This window comes from Nycticebus coucang, chromosome 22 (genome assembly GCF_027406575.1).
Source record: "Nycticebus coucang isolate mNycCou1 chromosome 22, mNycCou1.pri, whole genome shotgun sequence".
Lineage (NCBI taxonomy): Eukaryota > Metazoa > Chordata > Mammalia > Primates > Lorisidae > Nycticebus > Nycticebus coucang.
Window position 1 is genome coordinate 22,722,933 of NC_069801.1, and position 21,295 is coordinate 22,744,227.

At 50.0% G+C, this 21,295-nt stretch overlaps 1 protein-coding gene and 1 pseudogene across 2 annotated transcripts in view; one reads left to right on the forward strand and one right to left on the reverse strand.

Annotated features, from left to right (window-relative positions):
• Positions 1-360: 360 nt before the first annotated feature.
• On the reverse strand, positions 361-14,110 carry LOC128574676 (glyceraldehyde-3-phosphate dehydrogenase-like; annotated as a pseudogene).
• OPRD1 (opioid receptor delta 1) overlaps positions 13,926-21,295 on the forward strand; it is a 44,395-nt gene continuing 37,025 nt past the window's right edge. The window contains exon 1 of one of the 2 annotated variants that reach the window (XM_053576447.1): positions 13,926-14,335. In XM_053576447.1, coding sequence (XP_053432422.1) covers positions 14,109-14,335 — 227 coding nt within the window. In that variant the 5' untranslated portion in view covers positions 13,926-14,108. Of the gene's footprint in view, positions 14,336-19,694; positions 19,806-21,295 lie in introns of those variants that run through there. The other variant, XM_053576448.1, reaches the window with a different exon arrangement.

Below are 21,295 nucleotides of genomic sequence, written 5' to 3' on the forward strand. Positions count from 1 at the left end.
CACAGCAACCTCAAACTCTTGGGCTTAAGTGATTCTCTGGCCTCAGCCTCCCTAGTAGCTGGGACTACAGGTGCCCACCACAACGCCTGGCTATTTTTTTTGTTGCCGTTGTCATTGTTGTTTAGCTGGCCCAGGCTGGGTTTGAACCCACCAGCCTGAGTGTATGCATCCGGCGTGGTAACCACTGTACCACGGGGTGCTGAGGCTGTGGTGGGTGTTTAGTTTCAAGTCTCCATCCAAAGGGCTCTATCATCTTCTTTTTTTTTTTTTTTTTAATTCAGAGAACTTTATTGATGTTACATGACACGGTGGGACTCCCTGGGCCCCTCCCGTTCTTGAGGGGGTCTGATGTGGAAACTGTCGAGGGGAGATTCTCAGTGAGGTGGGGGACTGAGTAGTCAGGGGCACCCCAGCAGCTAAGGGCCTTTCTCCTCCTCTCGTGCTCTGGCTGGGGCTGGTGGTCTGGGGGTTCTTACTCCTTGGAGGCCATGTGGGCCATAAGATCCACCACCCTGTTGCTGTAGCCAAATTCATTATCATACCAGGCAATGAGTTTGACAAAGTGGTCGTTGAGGGCAATGCCAGCCGCAGCATCAAAGGTGGAAGAACGGGTGTCACCGTTGAAGTCAGAGGAGACGACCTGGTGTTCGGTGTAACCCAGGATGCCCTTGAGGGGGCCTCTGATGCCTGCTCCACCACCTTCTTGATATTATCATATTTGGCAGCCTTCTCCAGAGGTGAGATCTACGACCGACACCTTGGCAGTGAGGACCCAGAAGGCCATGCTAGTAAGCTTCCCATTCAGCTCAGGGATGACCTTGCCCACAGCCTTGGCTGTGCCAGTTGAGGCAGGGATGATGTTCTGGAGAGCCCCTTGACCATGATGCTACAACTTCCAAGAGGGGCCATCCATAGTTTTCTGGGTGGCAGTGATGGCATGGACTGTGGTCATGAGTCCCTCCACAAGGCCGAAGTTGTCATGGATGACCTTAGCCAAGGGGGCTAAGCAGTTGGTGGTGCAGGAGGCATTGCTGACAATGCAGAGGCTGTTTTCGTACTTCTCATGGTTCACACCCATCACAAACATGGGGGCATCAGCAGAAGGGGCAGAGATGATCTACCATATTCTTGATCAGAAATTTGGTCTTTCTGGCAGAGTAAGGTGGCTCATGCCTGTAATTCTGGCACTCTGTGAGACTGAGGTGGGTGGATTGCCTGAGCTAGGGAGTTGGAAATCAGCCTGAGCAAGAGCCAGACCCCATCTCTACTAAAAATAGAAAAACTAGCTGAGAGTCATGGCAGATGCTTGTAGTCCCAGCTACTCAGGAGGCTGAGGCAAGAGGATGGCTTCAGCCCAACCAAGAGTTTGAGGTTGCTGTGAGCTTTGATGCCATGGCACTCTACACAGGGTGACAGAGTGGAGACTCTGTCTCCAAAAAAGAAAGAAAGAAATTTGTTTTTTCTGATCAAAGAATGACTGAAGACACTGTGAAATCTTCTATGACCTTGGGTAGAAACTAGTAAAACCATGTCTCTGCTACATGACCATGGCCGACTTCATCCCAGGAGCTTTCAGATCCACAATCTTGTCTAATGATGTTTAATCTCCACAGCAGCTCAACAGCATAGATACCTATGCCCCAATTTTATAGATCAGAAAATTTAAGTTAAGGACATTTTATGTTCATTAATGAATGAGTTGTTAAGTAGTAGAAGATTCAATTATCCTGAGAATGCAAACGCCTTCAAAAGAACTGTGGTCATTGTTTCCCCAGTACTCCAATCAGCTCTTAATTCTTAGTGTGCAATAGTTTGTAAAATGTTTTTTTTTTATCATTAGTACAGGATCAAAGTGTATACCACTGGTTCTTATAGACAAGCTAAGCTAACTATTAGTTTTATTCATTCAGTGAACTTTTCCTTTCCTTTCCTTTTCTTTCCTTTTGAGACAGAGTCTCACTCTTGTTGCTCTGGGTAGAGTGCTGTGGCATCATAGCTCACAGCAACCTCAAACTCTTGGGTTCAAGTGATTCTCTTGTCTCAGCCTCCTGAGTAGCTGGGACTATAGGTGCCCACCACAAAGCTCAGCTATTTTTTGTTGCAGTTTGGCTGAGTTTGAACCCACCACCCTCGGTATATGGGGCCAGCACCCTACCCGCTGAGCCACAGGCGCCACCCTAGGTGCCTATTTTCAATAGAGACAAGGTCTTGCTCTTGCTCAGGCTGGTCTCAAAATCCTGAGCTCGAGCAATCCATCTGTCTCAGCCTCCCAGAGAGCTAGGATTACAGAAGTGAGCCACCATCCCTGGCCTCAGTGGATTTTTCTGAGTAGCCTCTATTTCTGCTACAAATGAGGTTGGCACACATGAATTACATTCATTATTTTGTTCATTCTATAAACACTGCATCATATCATTCTATGATATTGCATAATGATGATGGATAAAAGTAGTGACAGATTAATTTGATTTTCTGAAAACCTCTAATTCATGAAACAAAAGGAATGATTTTGTCGACAGAAAGAACGCAAACCCTGTAAAATAATCTTATTTATTTATTTGAGACAGAGTCTCACTTTGTCACCCTCGGTAGAGTGCCGTGGCGTCAAGCTCACAGCAACCTCCAGCTCTTGGGCTTAGGTGATTTTCTTGCCTCATCCTCCTGAGTAGCTGGGACTACAGGTGCCCGCCACAATGCCCGGTTATTTTTTTGTTACAGTTTGGCTGGGGCCAGGTTCGAACCCTCCACCCTCAGCATAGGGGGCCATTGCCCTACTCACTGAGCCACAGGCGCTGCCCATAAAATAATTTTAAAAGCTTTATTCTGAACTGAATATGTGCATCCATGGCCCAGAAAGCCACACCCAAGGAGCCATGAGCAAGTGGTCTCTGAGTGTGAATATTCTCTTTAGGTAATGATAGCCTCTTGGAATGTGGTGCTGCGGTACAGAAAACATTTTTTAGCTCATTACCTAATGGGCATCCAACTCTTTAGCATTTGGTATTAATAATAATAACAACAGCTGCTGTTTATTTTGTGCATATTTTATGTGCCAGGTGAGTGGGCAGAAAAAAGAAAAAAGACTCCTGAGGCTCAGAGAGTAAATGATTCGCCCAACTTCATACATCACAGAGCTGACCACAGAGCCTTATTTTCAGACTGCAAACAAATACACTCTTTGCATGGGCAGTGAGATTGTACGGGCAGAGTGCAGGCTGCCCTCTCCTTTCCTCAGGTCCTCTGCAGCCTGATTCATGTCCTCTGCGCTGGCCCTGGCTCTGTTCTGACCCCCTCAGGGAGGGCAGACCTTGGGTCACTCAGTTTGCTAATCTGGCCAAGTCAGGCGAATTCAGCTCCCTGGAGCAGCTGTGGTTGCCATGGCGCCTTCCCCTGGCTCCTCTCAGTGCAAACCTGGGGGTAAGCTGTTTTAAAGCAAACCAGGGGAAAACAAAAAAATTCTCCTACTGATATGGGCAACTAGCAAACAACCATCCTCTCTTCAAAATTCCTTTCAGTGCATCGCAAGTGGGTCTTAGGGCCATGGAGTCCAATGCCTCCATTTCACAGGTGAGGAAACTGAGGCCTCATTTCACAAAGAGGTTTTTGAAATGCTAAGTACCAGAAGGATCTGTGGAGGCGTAGCCCCTGCATATATGGTGTGACATTAGGGAAGCTCCTGAACTACTCTGAGCCTTGGATTCCTCCTCTGTAAACTGAGAATTATGGCACCACTTCCCCGAGTCATCAGAAGGTTAAACAAAGTCATATAGAGCAGGTGCTTCACGAAGTACCCAGCACATAAGGTGTAACTGAGCTCAAGCTCGTGCCACTCATGAGATAGCCAATAAACAAGGTGGTGGGGCAAAGAAAGTGACTTACTTGGAAAGCCAGCAAACTGAGACGATGGCGGACTGAAGTCCCAAAGAACCAGCTTAAGTTCGTGTGAACTTTAGGCTCCTTTTTATCTTAAGCTAGGAGGAAGGAGGGAGTTGGGTGGTAAGAGGGAACTGAGGGCTGCAGACATCTGGGTGTCAAGTGAGCCTTTGAGTTGGTTGCTAAACTTCTTTGCTCTTAGTTAACTTTGGAAGATGAAGGTCAGAATGTCCCTAAAACTTTGTATCTTTTTTTTTTTTTAATCTCCCCAGGAGTTTTGGAAAGGCACAGTTGCCACCTTTCTGGGAGCCTGTGTGAAGAGCTCAGCAGCTTGTAACCTAAAGGATATGACTATGGAGGTCAGAAGCAAAACGGAACCAGTTATTTTGAGCTTCCCTTCCACTGTTATGTAGGGAGATGCTATTGTCCAAGGTTACTCTGCCCAATGAAGGAGAAAGGTCACAGGATTCAGATATGAGTTCTTTTCTCACTTTGTTGCCCTCAGCAGAGTGTGGTGGCATCACAGCTCACAGCAACCTCAAACTCTTGGGCTCAAGTGATCCTCTTGCTTCAGCCTCCCTAGTAGCTGGACTATAGACACTTGCCACAAAACCTAGCTATTTTTTAGAGATGGGGTCTTGCTCTTGCTCAGGCTGGTCTCAAACTCCTGAGCTCAACCAGTCCACCCATCTGGCCTCAGAGTGCTGGTCCTTTTTTTTTTTGAAACAGAGTTTCATTCTGTCACTTTGGGTAGAGTGCCATGGCATCATAGCTCACAGCAACCTCCAACTCTGGGGCTCAAGGAATCCTATTGGCTCAGTCTCTCAAGTAGCTGGGACTACAGGCACCACCGACAATGCCTGGGTAGTTTTTCTGTTTTTAGATGGGATCTTGCTCTTGCTCAGGCTGGTCTCTAACTCCTGAGCTCAAGCAATCCTCTTGCCTCAGCCTCCCGAAGTGCTAGGATTACAGACATGGATCACCAAACTTGGCCTTCAGTGGGTTCTAACTTGCTGTTAGATGTGGGTTCTCACTTACTTGGGTAAATCTCTTCACCACTCTGGACCTCAACATCTTTTCCTATAAACTGAAGTTGGGGATGGGGACTACCTGGTGCCTGAGATTTTGTTCTACTTCCACAATTCTGTATTTCTGGTGATGGAAGGATAATCCCAGGGCTCCTAAAGCTGTGTTTGTTCCATCGCTTCACCCTGTCTCACTGTCAGATTGGCCCTAGGGCCAAACTAGAGGCCAGTACCCTGAGCCAGAGGCCTTTTGCAGGAAGAGGGAGAGGATGGGGTGCTGGCTCAAAGTCTGGCTCTTGGGCAACCACCCCTGCTTTGTGGAGAGAGGCTGAGGAAGACCTGCAGGAGGTCTGGGTGGAAGACACTTTGGGAGATGAATCAGGACTTGCTGGTGGGGAGTACTCATCTGACAAGGTCAACTGAAGGCACTTTTTAAAATCCTTAGCATCAGGCCAGGAGCGGTGGCTCACGCCTGTAATCCTAGCACTCTAGGAGGCCGAGGTGGGTAGATTGCTTGAACTCAGGAGCTGGAGACCAGCCTGAGCAAGAGCGAGACCCGTCTCTAAAAAATAGCTGGGCGTTGTGGCATGCTCCTGTAGTCCCAGTCACTTGGGAGGCTGAGGCAAGAGAATCACTTGAGCCCAAGAGTTTGAGGTTGCTGTGAGCTGTGACGCCATGGCACTCTACCAAGGGCAACATATTGAGATGCTGTCTCAAAAAAATAAAATAAAGGCTTGGCGCCCGTAGCTCAGTGAGTAGGGCACCAGCTACATACACCAAAACTGGAGGGTTTGAGCCTGGCCAGGGCCTGCTAAACAACAATGACAACTGCAACCAAAAAATAGCCGGGCATTGTGGCAGACACCTGTAGTCCCAGCTACTCGGGAGGCTGAGGCAAGAGAATCGCTTAAGCCCAGGATTTGGAGGTTGCTGTGAGCTATGACACCAGGGCACTCTACTGAGGGCGATATAGTGAGACTCTGTCCCCCGCTAAAATTAAATAAATAAATAAATAAATAAATAAAATCCTTAGCATCCTCACACATTGGAGTGTGAAATCTACCCCAGATTACCATGATTTATTTTGACCAATTCAATTCATTCCCTGAGGCAAGGAAGGGGCTTCCTTTCCCCAGATCAAGGGACACCGTTATCCCCTGATGTGGGGGCTATAGTTGTAGGGAATTCTGAGAGAGGACACTGCTGTGGGGCAGCCAGCTGAGAGTGTCTGGACAGGGGGCCAGTCCCAGGTATAAGGAGGTAAAGGGGGATTTTGCACCTTCAACTTCTCCAAATCACCATCCTGCTTCTGAAAAAGATGATTTTCATCTGTCTTTTGCTAGTGTCTATTTTAGGCTTCATAATAGTTCGTGTAACAGGTACAGAAATTTCTTCTAGAGACTCAGATGGAAAACTAAATTTTAAAAAATCAAATGAACTCCCCCTCTGCTCCATCCACCAGGATTGTGGGAAAGCCCAGTCTTAGTCATGGAACAGGGGATGGGTCCAGTCCTTTTGCTCCCTTGAAGTTGACTCAATTCAGGAAACATGGGGCAAAAACCTTTGGCATTTGGTCCTTCAAAGTCATGTCTGAGGTGCTTTTGTCTAAGCCTCAGGGTCCATTCAAAAGGGAGAGAGTCTGTCTCTGTTCCCTTGACCCTGAACTTGATGCAGAACTTCTCCCAGGCTCTCACCATCCACCAAAGTGTTCTCAAGGAACCATCCCATCACCTCTGCCCTCCTCTCCTTGGAGAATCCAATTCTCTGACCTGCTACTCTCTCTCTTCAACTCCGTTCTCTCCTCCTCCTGACAGACCCAGGCCTCCCCAGCAATACCTGGGTAGATGTTCTTGAAGGAGAACAGGACTTAACTGCTTCCAGGAGAGAGATGTACCCCAAGAAAACAGACCATGTGTGAGATAAACTAATCCCCGGAAACAAGGAAGGAAACGGCATCTCAGCTGAGACATGACAGAGGTATCAGAGTGGGTCAGATGACACAGGGACCAGAGAGGGCACAGGTAGAGTGTTCTAGGCAGATGACCCACCATTGTAGTGATAACTAATACATACTGAGCACTGCCTAGATGCCAGGTACTCTGAAGTATATACTTTTGTTGTCCCCATTTTACGAAACTTATAGAAGTTAAGTAACTCATCCAAATCAAGCAACTCGTAAGTAGCTAAGCTTGGATTTCAATCCAACCAGTCCGACGGCAAAGCCTTTCTCTTAACCATTCAGATAAACCTGGATGTGGGAGAAGGATGAGAACTTCATTTTGGCTGGAACCTGGGTATGACATGATGGGGAAGGTGGGACAGTAAGAGGCCAGTGAGTGAGCGAAGGGAAAGTGTGGAGCGCCCTACAGCCAGGTTACTGCTTGAAGGCAGAAATTCTGGATGCAGGAAGAGCATCTCAGAGGCTATTTCAGTAGTTTCAGCAAGAAATGGCGGTATGTCAGATTAGGAAGATTAGGTAGTAAAAACAAAGACCAATGGCAGTATTATTACTACGTATATGGTTATGATGGAAGGACGGATAGGACTTGGAGATTGCTTAGACGTGTGAAAAGAGAGAGAAAGAGGAGTCAAGACTGATTCTTAGGTTTTTAGCTTGAGCACCTACCCGGGTGGTACCAAACCTAGTTCTTTCACTTATTTTCTGGGTGTCCTTGGAGATCCCACAGAGCTCTCTCTAAATGTCTGCCTTCTTAAGCTATAAAATGAAGATAATAAAACCTGGCCTCTCTAAGTATCAGGATGGTGTCAAGATAAGATGAAGTCATAAATCTGGAAGTGCTTTGGAAAGTCAAAAGTCCTTTGCAAATGGAAGTGGTTATTATTTGATGGTTATCTTTGCAGTCCCCCCACATCCAACCTCCCCCCCCACAAAGACTTGCAGATGGTGCCAGACTGAAAGGCAGCCCAAGGGAGCTGCCTGCTCACTCAGAGGCAGCTGCTGTATTTTCCATCAGGCAAATCTGTCTCTTTGGCAGGTGGGAGCCACATTCCCACTCCCACGTACTAAATTGCTAATAGCTTCCCCAGGGAGTTCCTTTCTGCTCTGACTCCTTCAGTGATTTCTGTTTCTCTACTGCTGACGCCTTCTGATGCCTTGGGTTGGCCCAGGATTTCCCCTTTGTTTTTGTTTCCCCTGAAGTCAGGCATGGGGACAAGCCCTAAGCAGGGTCTACTATTGGGTAACCCAGGTGGGGAGGGCCGTGTCTACTCCGTGTCTCACCAAGAACAAGGATGGACTCAAGAATCTCCTACTCTCCTACAGATTCATCACACTCCACAGTGGGGAAAACCTTGCCACAGACCTGGCTTGGCATTTTGGGTCTGGTGTGGGCAGGTAACCTGACCTCTGCAAAATGGAATAATAACCGTAGTACCTCATGCCCTCCAGGCTGGCTGTGGATCAAATGACATAATCCACAAAGCACTATAGTAAGCTCTCCAGAAATGGCAGCCAACAGGATTATATTATTTATTTATTTATTTATTTAGAAACAGAGTCTTTAGCTCTTGCTCTGGGTAGAGTGCTGTGGTGTCATAGCTCACAGCAACCTCCAACTCAGGCTCAAATGATCCTCTTGCCTCGGTTTTTCTATTTTTAGTAGAGACAGGGGTCTTGCTTTTTGCTCAGGCTGGTCTTGAACTCATGAGCTCAAGCAATCCACCTGCCTTGGCCTCCCAGAGTGCTAGGATTATGGGCATGAGCCACCCTGCCCAGCCAGAGACTGCCTTTTAAAGATAAGTAGACTAGAATGCTCACACCTATGCAAGAATTGATCATTTCCAAGTACTCACTTTAGAAGGTTATTGTGGAAACTCAGGCCTTCTGAGTTTCTCTACATGTTCTTCCAACACCCCAGGTGAGGGCAATTCACCTGTATTGGCATGTATGTTTTCTTGGCAATTATTTCACTTATGCATTTTGTCACTAAACATTTTTTTTTTTTTAAGAGACAAAGTTGGCCAGGAGCAGTGGCTTATACCTGTAATCCTAGCACTATGGGAGGATCACTTGAGCTCAGGAGTTCAAGACCAGCCTGAGCAAGAGCAAGACCCCATCTCTACAAAAAAATAGAAAAACTAGCCAGGCATTGTGGTGGGCACCTGTAGTCCCAGCTACTCAGGAGGCTGAGGCAGGAGGATCACTTGAGCCTAGGAGTTTGAGGTTGCTGTGAGCTATGATGCCATGGCACTCTACCCAGGGCAACAAAGTGAGACTTTGTCTCAAAAAAAGAAAAGAAAAAGAAAAAAAAATAGATAGCCGGGCGTTGTGGCCGGCGCCTGTAGTCCCAGCTGCTTGGGAGGTTGAGGCAAGAGAATCACGTAAGCCCAAGAGTTAGAGGTTGCTGTGAGCCGTGTGACGCCATGGCACTCTACCCGAGGGCGGTACAGTGAGACTCTGTCTCTACAAAAAAAGAAAAAAAAAAAATAGAGCGAGCAGGGGTCATGCTCTGTCACCCAGGCTGGAGTGCAGTGTCACATGATCATCTCTCACTGCAGCCTCAAACTCCTGGGCTCAAGGGATCCTCCAGCCTCAGCCTCCCTACTTAGCCAGGACTATAGCCATGTACCACAAAGTCTGGCTAATTTTTCTCATTTTTTGTAGAGATAGGGTCTTGGTGTGTTACCCAGGCTGGTCTTGAACTGCTGCTGGCTTTAGGAATTCCTCCTACCTTCACCTCCCAAAGTACTAGGAGCCACCATATATCTTCCACAACTTCAGGATTGTGGGCTTCTTTAAGAGAGCAATGGTCTTACTCATCCCCAAGGGTTAACAGCGCATGCCCATACAGCCTTTCTCAGTTAGAGCATCTGACGTTTCACCAGATCCTCACCCCGATCCTGCACTTCTGTACTTCGTAAATGTAGGTGAGAAAACTAAGACTCAGAGAAGTTGAGGGAAAAATCTTTTCTGTCTTATGCCTCCACCATAGCTATGTCTTTTCACCATGGCATCGCTGTACTGAAGACAGACTCAAAAAACACCATGGGATGCTATTTTCAAAAACTCCTTTCAGTGTGCGGCGCCTGTGGCTCAGTCGGTAAGGCGCCGGCCCCATATACCGAGGGTGGCCGGTTCAAACCCGGCCCCGGCTGAACTGCAACCAGAAAATAGCCGGGCGTTGTGGCAGACGCCTGTAGTCCCAGCTGCTTGGGAGGCTGAGGTAGGAGAATTGCTTAAGCCCAAGAGTTGGAGTTTGCTGTGAGCTGTATGATGCCATGGCACTCTACCAAGGGCCATAAAGTGAAACTCTTGTCTCTACAAAAAAAAGAAAACTCTTTTCAGCTTAGTGTGGCTGGAGCATGGGCTTGGGGTGGGAATAGCAGATGGAGGCAGAAGAAGGCAACAGTAAACTCTGGATGGTCGTTTGGAACCACACTAGGGAGGGCCCCGATTGTCATTCCAAGGAGTGACGGTCCACTTGCCTGGTGATAGCCAAAAGCCAAGGGGTGTGGAGTGGAGCTGGGAATTAGCATTTCAGTTCCAAATAAGATGGGATTGCAGAGTTTATCCAAAGGGTTTTAGCTGCTTAGAATTCTTAGGTCTGTTTTAAGCTATAACTGCCTTGTTTCTCTCGTCAAAATGGGAAGTCACCAAGGCTGGAACTGAGCTTCCTTATTCAGCCACTCATCAAGTGAGCACCTGTGTCAGGCCCGCTCTAAGAGGGCGGGATACAGAAATGCACCAGACCTTTTTGTGTGAAGGTGATGCCCCAAAATCCAATGATTACACAAATGATTCTGTGGGAAATTATGTAAAGAGGCTTGTGATGCTATGAAAACAGATGAAGAGGGGACCGGGCTAGTTGGAGATGGAGTGAGGGTCAGTGAAGATTTCACAAAGGACGTGATATTTAAGCTGCAACTTGAAGGATAAACAGCATTTAGCCTGGGGAAGTGGCTGAGCCTTGCAAGTGGAAGGAACAGAATGTGCAAATGTTCTGAGGAAGGAAAATCTTGGCTTGATGGCAGGCTAGGGAGGGGCTACAACTCCAATAAGGAAAGTCTCCTCTTTCTTGTCCCAATTTCTCTCTCTCTTGGCACAAGAAAAGATTCTGAGTACTAGGCCTTAGGACTGGGGAGTTTTTTTTTTGAGACAGAGCCTCAAGTTGTCGCCCTGGGTAGAGTGCTATGGCATCACAGCTCACAGCAACCTCAAACTCCTGGGCTCAAGGGATTCTCTTGCCTCTGCCTCCCAAGTAGCTGGGACTACAGGCGCCCGCCATAACGCCTGGCTATTTTTTTGGTTGCAGCCGTCATTGTTGTTTGGCGGGCCCAGGCTGGATTCGAACCTGCCAGCTCAGGTGTATGTGGCTGGCACCTTAGCTGCTTGAGCCACAGGCCGAGCCAGGACAGGGGAGTTTTTGCAGGACATGTGAACACAGCAAAAATCTTCTTTATATGGTTCAGTGGGAAAGGTTTGGGGTGGCAGGTTTGCTTTAGCTGATAGAGGGGATTGGACATGTGAATGGGTGGAGAAAATGGAGAGAAGGATAAGTTTGGGAAGTCTAGCTTTGTTTTTTTTTTTGGGAAAGGGTTAGAGTTTTGCACATAGGTAGATGACACAAGCCAGATGATATGAATGAGGGGTCCTTACCCAGCCACTCATAAAGACAAGAACATTACCCTAGTGGGGGTCCTCAAACTGCAGCCCGCGGACCACATGAGGTGGTGTGATTGTATTTGTTCCTGTTTTGTTTTCTTACTTCAAAATAACATATGTGCAGTGTGCATAGGAATTTGTTCATAGTTTTTTTTTTAAACTATAGTCCGGCCCTCCAATGGTCTGAGGGACAGTGAATTGGCCCCCTGTTTAAAAAGTTTGAGGACGCCTGCAGAGCCTAGAGCTCTGGAACCAAATGTTTTCCTACTCCAAACCATAATGGTGATTTCTGACATCCAAATAGCATTTTGGGCCAAGCACGGTGGCTTTGGGAAGCGTGGGAGGATTGCTTGAGGCCAGAAGTTGGAGACTACACTGAGAAATACAGTAAGACTCCATCTCTACAAAAAATAGGAAAATAATCAGCTGGGAGTGGTGGCACGCACCTATAGTTTCAGCTACGTGGGAGGATGAGGGAGGAGGATTGCTTGAACCTAGGAGTTCAGTGAGCTATAAGGATTCCTCTGCACTCTGGCCAGGGCAGCAGAGCCAGACTCAGTTTCAAAGAAACAAAAACCAAAATTGAACAAATAGCATTTCTTGAGCTCCCACTGTGATCCCCGCCCTCTTCTGGGTGCAGGCACCAAACAAGCCTGCTTTCTCCAAAAATATAATCTTGGCCAGAAACAATTACCATATGGGATAATTTATTTTTGTTTATTATTATTATTAATTTTTTTTTTTGAGACAGAGTCTCACTCTGTTGCCCTGGTTAGAGTGCCATGTAGTTGTAGCTGGGACTACAGGCTCCCACTGTCTGGCTAGTTTTTCTATTTTTAGTAGAGACAGGTCTCACCCTTGCTCAGGCTGATCTTTTTCTTATTTTTAGAGACAGAGTCTCACTTTGTCGCCCTTGGTAGAGTGCCATGGTGACACAGCTCACAGCAACCTCCAGCTCGTGGTCTTGGTCTTAGGCGATTCTCTTGCCTCAGCCTCCCAAGTAGCTGGGACTACAGGCACCCGCCACAATGCCCAGCTATTTTTTGTTGCAGTTTGGCGGGGCGGGTTCGAACTCGCCACCCTCGGTATATGGGGCTGGTACCTTACTCACTGAGCCACAGGCGCCGCTGCTCAGGGTCTGAAACTCCTGAGCTCAAGCGATCCACCAGCCCGGGCCTCCCAGATTGCTAGGATTGATGTGAGCCATTGCACCTGGCCTTTATAGGATAATTTAATGCCTAACCTCAGTCTTCTCATCTACAAAATGTGAACAATAATGACACTGTAAAGTGTTGATGAATAGGTAAAGTGCATTTCTCAGTGCCTGGAGCAAAGTAATGCTAGGTAGAGAGAATGTGGGAAGGACTGGGCGCCGCAAGGAGAAGGATGGCTCTCGATCTGCGCTAGTCAGGACTGGTGAGGAGGTGTGGGAAGGATGAGTTAGTCATCCCTCTGTCACAGCCCCTTACATCTGTTCCCAAAGCAGCCGGAGTGATCCTTGGCGTTTTCAAGACTCCGCTCACCGCCTCATCTCCTTCTCTCCCCACGCCTCCTTACTTCCTGTCTTCTCTCGTCTCCTTGGCTTCCTTTCCAGTCCCTCTGGTTTATTGATCTAGAACGTTCTTCTCTTGTTTCTTCCCTAAATTAATTCATCCCCGAGCTTCACACCTTACCATTTCCTTAGGGAAGCAGTCCTGCCCTGGGTTTCGTATAACCCTGCCAGTTCCTCAGTTTGTAACTATATCCTCATTAGTGTGATTTTAAGATTGACGTCTCTCCCCCTACTGGTTTGTGAATCTCGGGAAGCAGGGGCTGCACCTGGTTTTGTGTACAGGCTGGTCCCCAATTGTACCTGGCTTTTACATTAAGCACCCTCAAAATACCAGTTGAGCAAATAAATAGGGTACAGGAAAAGCAGGGATAATAATGGTTATTGATGGAGTACACACCCTTAGTTTGTGCTGCGCCCCGAGCTAAGTTTTTACTCCCGTCATCTTATTGAATCTCCCCAACAACCCTCTCAGCGAGTGGTGCGATTTTCCTCATCTTACAAACAGGGAGAATGAAGTTGACAGATTAGGCAACTTGGTCAAGGTCTCTCTATTCCTTAGTGCAGAGGCAGAAGGCGACATTCACATCCAGGTCCTTCTGACTCCAAAGTGGCAAGGGGTGGTAGTGAGTCCAGGCTGGGGTGGGGGCGCTCTGGACCCAGCGAAGCATCCCCAGGAGAGGGGAAGAGGCCTCCGGGCCCAGCTCCGAGGAGCCGGTGGTGCAGCGCCCGCCCCCGGTCGCGGGCGCAGACTGGCGGCCGCCTCCGAGCCACGTGGTGCGCGCGGCGGGCACGTCCGACAAGCCCGCAGCGCCTCCAGGCTCACAGCGCTCGGGGCGAGGAGAGAGGGCGGACGCCGGGGGCTGGGCGGGTGCGGGCGGCGAGGCAGGCTGAGGAGGTGCAGAGGAAGCGGGGCGGCCGGGCGCTGCAGCCGGCGGCGTCGGGGCTGTAGCCTCCGCCCTTCGCACGCCCCTCGCGCCCGGTCCCCGCGCCTAGGGCGCACGGTGGAAAGGGACGCGGCGCCGGCTAGCCGGCAGCCATGGAGCCGGCCCCCTCAGCCGGCGCGGAGCTGCAGCCCCCGCTCCTCGCCAACGCCTCGGACGCTTACCCCAGCGCCCTCTCCGGCGCGGGGGCCAATGCGTCGGGGCCGCCGGGCGCACGGAGCGCCTCGTCCCTCGCCCTAGCCATCGCCATTACCGCGCTCTACTCGGCCGTGTGCGCCGTGGGGCTGCTGGGCAACGTGCTCGTCATGTTCGGCATCGTCCGGTGAGTCCGCTGCGGGCCAGCGCTGCGGATCTGGGCCCTGGGGTGAGGGTGGGTCCGCCGGCTTGGAACCCTGAGCCTGAACCCCAGACTCCCCGACCTTCGCACTTCCTGCAGGGGGCGCACAGGGCCCACGGGGAGGCCACGTCCATTAACAGGGGGACGCAGGAGCGTGTATTCTCCTGCGTGAGCGTGTGTGTGCATGCTTGCTTGCTTGCTTAGCTAAATAACGTTTGATTGTTGGCATTACCTTGCTTCTTTTCTGGGACAGTTTGGCAACAGTTTGTGTGCCTGTCACAATTTTTGAGTGGGCGACTGTGAGAGTACGAGTGTACGTTTGGACGTTTGAAACATACCCATAGGGGTGGGCGGAGATGCTCTACCCTGCCGTGGGCCTTTGGGGAGACAGCTGTGGTAGGCGCTGTGCAGGTAGAGCGTAAAGGAGAGTGCTGTGTGTCTGGGTCCTGCTGTGAGGGCACTTACCAAGTCACGCTTGGTGATCATCTGTCCGGGTCCCTGTATTGGTTTGTGCTTGTCCCAAACTGTTAAGTTTGGGATTCTCTCTGTATAAATTTCTAACAGTGTAACTGAGTTGTTTCTTGTCCAACTCTGAAACCACAGGGGGAGAGGCGCATCCAGAGTGGGCATCTATGGGCATCTTCCTGTGTGGGGCTCTGTGCGTGTTTGCCAGCCCAGGGCTCCTGAATGCAGTGCGTAGGCAATGGCCGTGAGCTGCCATCCGTTCTCCGCTCCCTTCCCCAGAGGCCATCTGGTCAGGAACTCTGCATATGATTCAGAGAGGCCTCATAACTTCCTCAAAAATGCCCTCTCCCATTTTCTCATTCTCACCTTCAACAGTCTTTTCTCTGCCAAAGGCAGCAGTAGTTTTTTTTGCTGGGGTGGAGTTTGAGGTCCTCTCCTTGGTATTTGTTGACAGTGTGGGGATCTTCTCAGAGAGCCTAAAACATCACCAGCTTGTCCCGGAAGTAACCCTCCTGACACAGCTCCCCGAGCTCAGACATGGGCAATAAGGGTTGAGAGGAAACTTGCATACTTAAACAACAAAGAAGCCCTGCTGTTTCCTGTTAGTTGGAAATGGGTCCTGCATGCTGATTGACTGGGGCATGGCACTCACCTCTTTGGGCTGTGTTGCCAGCTGGCAGGGCAGAGAGCAGATCATGGACTCACATGTTGGAGATGTGAACTGTGGTCTTGGCCTGATCACTGATGCCCAAACTCCATTCCTCTCACCTCGCCTCTCATCTGCCTCAGTTTTCCTGTCTGAAGAGTAGAGACCCAATCTCCTTATTGAATCCCAGAGTATAATGCCTGGGATGTGGTGTGTTAGAGCATTAGACGAGGTGTGTGGGTATCAGGTGCTTCAGCATTGATGTTCTCTGGGGGATTTTTTGCTTCCCTAGAAAAAGTGGAGGGTACGAGAACTGCCAGTGCTTTTAATGACTCGTCACCAGCTACAGTGGGAAAATTCCCCCAAACATAGGCAGGATTGATCTTTGTTTTGTGTTTTTCTCAGTGATTCCCCCACTTTGCAGGCTTTGAGGCCCCGGCTCTGTGACTTGGGGAAATCGCTTAGCCTCTTTGAACCTCGGTTTCTTCATCTGTAGAATGAGGTGATAATATAGAACCTTCTTCAATGGGCCTGTTGTGAGGTGTCAGTGAGAGAGCATGTGTAATGCAGCTGGCCTGGTGCCTGGACCCAATAAATGGAAGCTGTCTATGTAATGACGAGGAAGGATTTTTTAGATCCTACAGAATCCAGTGCCGATTAAAGAAAGAAAGCATGAGGTAGGTGCTAGTCCTGAGGTGGGCCCGAGAATAGCCATGACTCTGAGATTTCCAGGTTCCTACCATGTAGTCTCCCCAGGGGAGCTCCAGGTGCTCAAGTCTGGGAAAAGCCTGGCGTTGGTGTGTTCAGTCCCATCTCCAGCCTTTTCCCCAGTGCCTACTGGTGGTGGGCTGACGAGCACAGCTTCCTCACTACTATTGAGGAAGGGGCCTCCCACTTCTATGGGTCCACAGTGGGGAGGCCCTGGGCTCAGGGTTAGCTGCATTCGAAACCCACCTTCCTGAAATCACATTGTCAAGTGTGTGCTAACAGCCTAGCAAGCTCCACTAGGTCCCCACGTTGGGAAGACATTTCCCTGGTCACCCATCTATGTGATAACTGTATCTCTGGGTCTGAGCAACTTAGACCCACAACCTTGCAAGATGAGCATTAAAATCATCCTCATTATCATGTTCATTTTACAGACAAAATGAGGAATCTGTGGTTTAGAGAGAGGCAAGGTGACCTGTCCTCCTAGTACCACAGCCAGCACCAGATCCAGAGCTAGAGCCTTAGTCTTGTGACTTCAAGTCCAGAACTCTCCCCAGAGCTGCCTCAGGGAAGGGATGTCACAGTTGCCTGGAAGGAGGGTGTAGTAATCCTGTGCCCCCTAGAGAAGGAGGGAGCCCTAAGGACTGTGATCCTATAGGTTGTTCAGCCTGGGTGTTTGAGGCTGTTGTCCTTGCGGGAGAGGGAATGATGGAGCTGCACTTAGTCCTTTCCCACTAAGGGAAGGCTGAGGAAAGCACAGCTACCTAGGGCTTAGCTTCTGCTGGAAAAATCGCAGTGGCAGTGGGGCAGGAGCAGGCTGGGCCAGAGAAAAACCTCTGCTCTCTTGAAGGACTACTTGAACGCTGGTCTGTCTGTGATTCCTTGGCAACCCATGTAGGGCCTGGCATAACCAATACCTGAGTTGGGTGCTTGGTTGAATGAGTGATTGAATGAATGAATGAATTCTATCAGTCCTGAGTGTAGGCAGTTAGGAGAACAGAAAGTTTGCAAGGGCCAATGCAGAGGACCCTTGGGGAAGGAAAGCAGGGTAGTACAGTGGGCAGGGCTGGGGATCTGGAGCCAGATGTTTGTGAGTTCAAAGTCACTTGCAGTGCATTTGAGCTTGCACCTTCACCTCTCAGAAACTCATTTCTCATCTGTAAAGTGGGACTAAAAACAAGGGATCCAGGGTTGGGATGAGGATTCAAGGAGATAGTATGTGATATATGACCCTTTTAGACCCTAAGCCCTCTGAGAACTGTGAGGGGCTCTGTGTGAAGGAGTGAAAAGAATTCACTCATTTCAGGACATTCTATGGATTCACTGTGCTAGATGCTGAGGTACAATGAGGAGGGAAGAAATATATGGTCCTGCTCTCCTGCAGCTTAGGGTCTGGTGGGAGAAACAGACATTCCTCACATCAGCCAGTCATCCAATAAACCAACGTCTGCAACCGTGCTAAAAGCTATCTGTGAAAGAACGTGGGGGCTTTGGGAGCCTACGATGGGGTGGGGGAGGTCAGAGAGATCAGACCAGCCTGGATGGAGCATGCAGAGGGCCAACTAAGTCAAAGCTGAGGGGAGAACTGTGGTGGGGAGGCAGGACACGGAACCAGGAATCTTGGAATTCCAGGTCACCAAGTGCTGTCTATTCCCTTGGCTCCTACACTCGCCTGGCCTCTCTCCCCTCATAGACTTGCCTGAGAAGCCTTTTCATCCTTCAGAATGCAGGAGATGGGCCCCTGGGAATTGCACTCTTAGCACCAGCCTTTGCATCCCAGGAACAACATGTGAGTGGGACTTCTCGGGACATCTGGTCCTCAAGGCAGGGCATCACTCCCCACTCCTGTGATGTGAGATTGACCAGTGTGGTACTGGCCCTGAGTCCTTAGGGCAGTTGCTGGACAACCCCGTCCTCTGGGCAGAGCCAGTGCCCTCAGCACATCGGGCATCTCAGGGAGTTCCCATTGGCAGCCCCCTGTTCAGTGGTGTGTGAAGGGTCAACAGGCCCCTCACCTCTGGCAGGTGACCCCTTCTTCCCTCTACATGGCCCAGAACTCCCTGGTTTACCTGCCCCAGAATGAGGGCAGGAGGTGGAGTCAGTACTTTTCCACCTGACCTCCTGTCTATCCTGCACCCTTCCCTGTCTCTCTGTCTCTTCCACTCCCTGATCCTGGTTTCACCAGGTTGGCAGCCTCTGCGCCCCTCACCTACCCCTCTTTCCAGCCTCAGCCTGCCTCTGTGTGACTCTTAGCCTGTGTGTTTCTCTGCCCTGTGATCTCTCCTGTCTGTCTCTCCTGTCTCTTCCGACTTTTTGCCTCATATCAAATGCTGACTCTTCCATTCACTGAGAGTGTTAGCAAGATGGGTCACTTCCTGGACCTCAGTGTTTTCATCTGTAAACTGTGGATTATAGTACCTGCCCTATGTGTACCTTTGTCCTCAAGACTGGATGAGATGATGTTGGCAAAACACCAAGTTTCCCTCCCATCCGAGGTGACCATGGCACACGGCAGGGAGGGAAGGCAGTGTGGGCTGGGGCAGGGTCAGAGCAGGGGAATGAGGGGTCATGGTTGCTCCCTATGTCTACTGTCAAGCTTCCTGGGGCTGCTGAGAAATTGGCAGCACTGAGTCCCTGTCTTGTGTGTGGAGGCCCAACATGTGGCCCCTGCCTTCTCCCTCCCCTCTCTTGCTCTCCGTGGTCTGGATCCAGGGCCCCCAAGCCAGGAGAGATTCTAGTGCAGTGGCACAGGGCAGTGGTAAAGATCCTAGCTAGGAGTCGGTAGCGCCCAGTGTCAATATCTGCTCAACCACATCCTGGAGGTGTGGCTTTGGGAAACAGCTTAACTCCCCTGATCCTCATTTCCTCATTTGAGAAGTGGGGTGATCATGGATGGCTATTGGGAGGATTAAATGAGGTCGGGCCACCTGCCTTGCTGTGTGCTGATTACCCTGCACTCCTGCAGCTGCTGCAGGTGGGCAACGTAGGTGGCAGTCGAAGCCTGATTATCTTTGTTCTTCACCTTGGGCCCTTCCCCATGTCCTGCCTTGGCTGCACATCTACTCAGTTGACAAGCATTTGCTGCTGCTGACCCTGGCCAGGCCTGTCCAGCCTCAGTTTCCACTGCTCAGACTTTCAGCGTAAGCCTCAGTACAGCGTCTGGCTCCTAACACAGCCATCCCCTGCAGGCTCCCCTGGTTAGTTACAATTTCAGGGTCAAGTGCTAGTTTCCTGAAGCTGGGAGTCCAGGGGAGGCACCTGAACCAGCCCGAGAAGGTGATGCCTGTGCTGAGTCATGAAAGGGGAGCAGCCACTCGCTCTGTGGAGAGGTGGAGGGGAGCATTCCAAGCAGAGGGAATAGCACGGGCAAGGAAAGGTTCAGGGGGTGATGAAGAGCTTCAGAGGGAGGGAGGTTCACTGAGATGAGAGAACCAGGGGCCCGGGGGGCTGTGAAGATGGGAAAGCTGCAGGGACAATAGCAGGATAGGTTTCGCAAGCAGGCATCAGCCCCTGCTGTGTGCTGAGCTTCATTCAGCCAGGCCTGGGAAATAGTGGTGGACCTGCTGACTTTGTCCCTGCCTTCCGAAATTCATCATGAGGTGCAAATGTTAGAGGAACTCCTCAGACCAGCCCCAGGTAATTGGAGGTGGTCTTTCTGGCAGGGAGGGGGAGAGGGAGGACTGAGGAGAGGTCTGAAGACAGGCCCATCATGATTGTGTTGGGGGCAGGGGCTGTACTGAGGTTGGAGTCTGGATGGGGGAGCTGGACATGTCCTCGGGACTCACAGTAAGGCTGGCCTTGCTGGGAAATGAGGGAGCTTTTGGTCACAGGCTGTGGGGAGGGGGGTGTTGGAGCAGTTGTGCAGAATGGGGTTCAAGAGGATGAATCCAGTGTGAGTGGGCTGGACAGGGAGGGGCTCCATGTGGGGGTGCAAGAGAGGCAGGCTCAGAGCAATGGAAATAGAGCCACGTGACCTTGGATGGGTCGTGGAAACCCTGGCCTCAGCCATCCCCTTTCTGAAATGGAGTGCTTTTGGACCTAGCAAGAAGGCAGCAGGCTGGGCCAGGTGACTTGGCCGAGGCAGAGCAGAGAGACACATCTCCTGGCTTGCCCCGCTGCCTGCTGCTTTCTGAGTCTTGGGTTCATTCCCTGGGGAGTGTATGTGATTCACAGACACACTGGCGAGTCCAGAAGAGTCACTGAGGACACTGAGGCGCCTCTTCCAGAGCCCCTGCCATGTGCCAGAGGCTTCTCCAGTCTGCACCATAATAATCCTGCAATGGGGGCTTGGTGTTCTCAATTATACATGAGGGCATGAAGGCTCAGTGGAGATGAGATTCAAACCCGGGTCTTTCTGGCTCCAAATATCACTCCACACCATTTGCTGCTGCTCTCCATAAGACACATGAAGAATAGAGGTGAGAGCTGGAGACATCTAGCTAGAGAGGTAAAGACCAAGGCCAGGGAAAGAGGGCAGATTGCTGTCTGCAAATCTCTTAGGCCTCTGTGTGGGGTATGCCCATTTGAGAGCCTGGGCATCAGAGCCACACTGACCTGGAAGCTTGTCCAAGCTGTGCCATTTACTAAGAGAGTAAGCTTGAGCAATACGTACACAGCCTCTCTGAGCCTCAGTTTTCTCGTATGTGAAACTGGAGTAGTGATTGAGCTTTCATAGGGTGGTTCATGAGAGGAATTCATGAGGTATGGTGTAAAGGCCTTCAGCACAGAACCAGGTATTTGGTAAGTGTTCAATACATGTTTTCTGTAATTATGACCATTTAGAAGAGGAGTGAGACTTGCTTCTCATTCATCCGATCGACACTTATAGAGCTCCATAGGAACTAGAATTATTGGATAGATGCTATAGGGAAACTTTATAATTCAATATTAGAAACTTTTTTAGTGGCTCAGCGCCTATGGCTCAAGCAGCGAAGGCTCTAGCCACCATACATCTGAGCTGGCAAGTTCGAATCCAGCCTGTGCCTGCCAAACAACAATTGACGGCTGCAACCAAAAAATAGCTGGGCATTGTGGCAGGCGCCTGTAGTCCCAGTTACTTGGGAGGCAGAGGCAGGAGAATTGCTTGAGCCCAGGAGTTGGAGGTTGCTGTGAGCTGTGATGCCTTG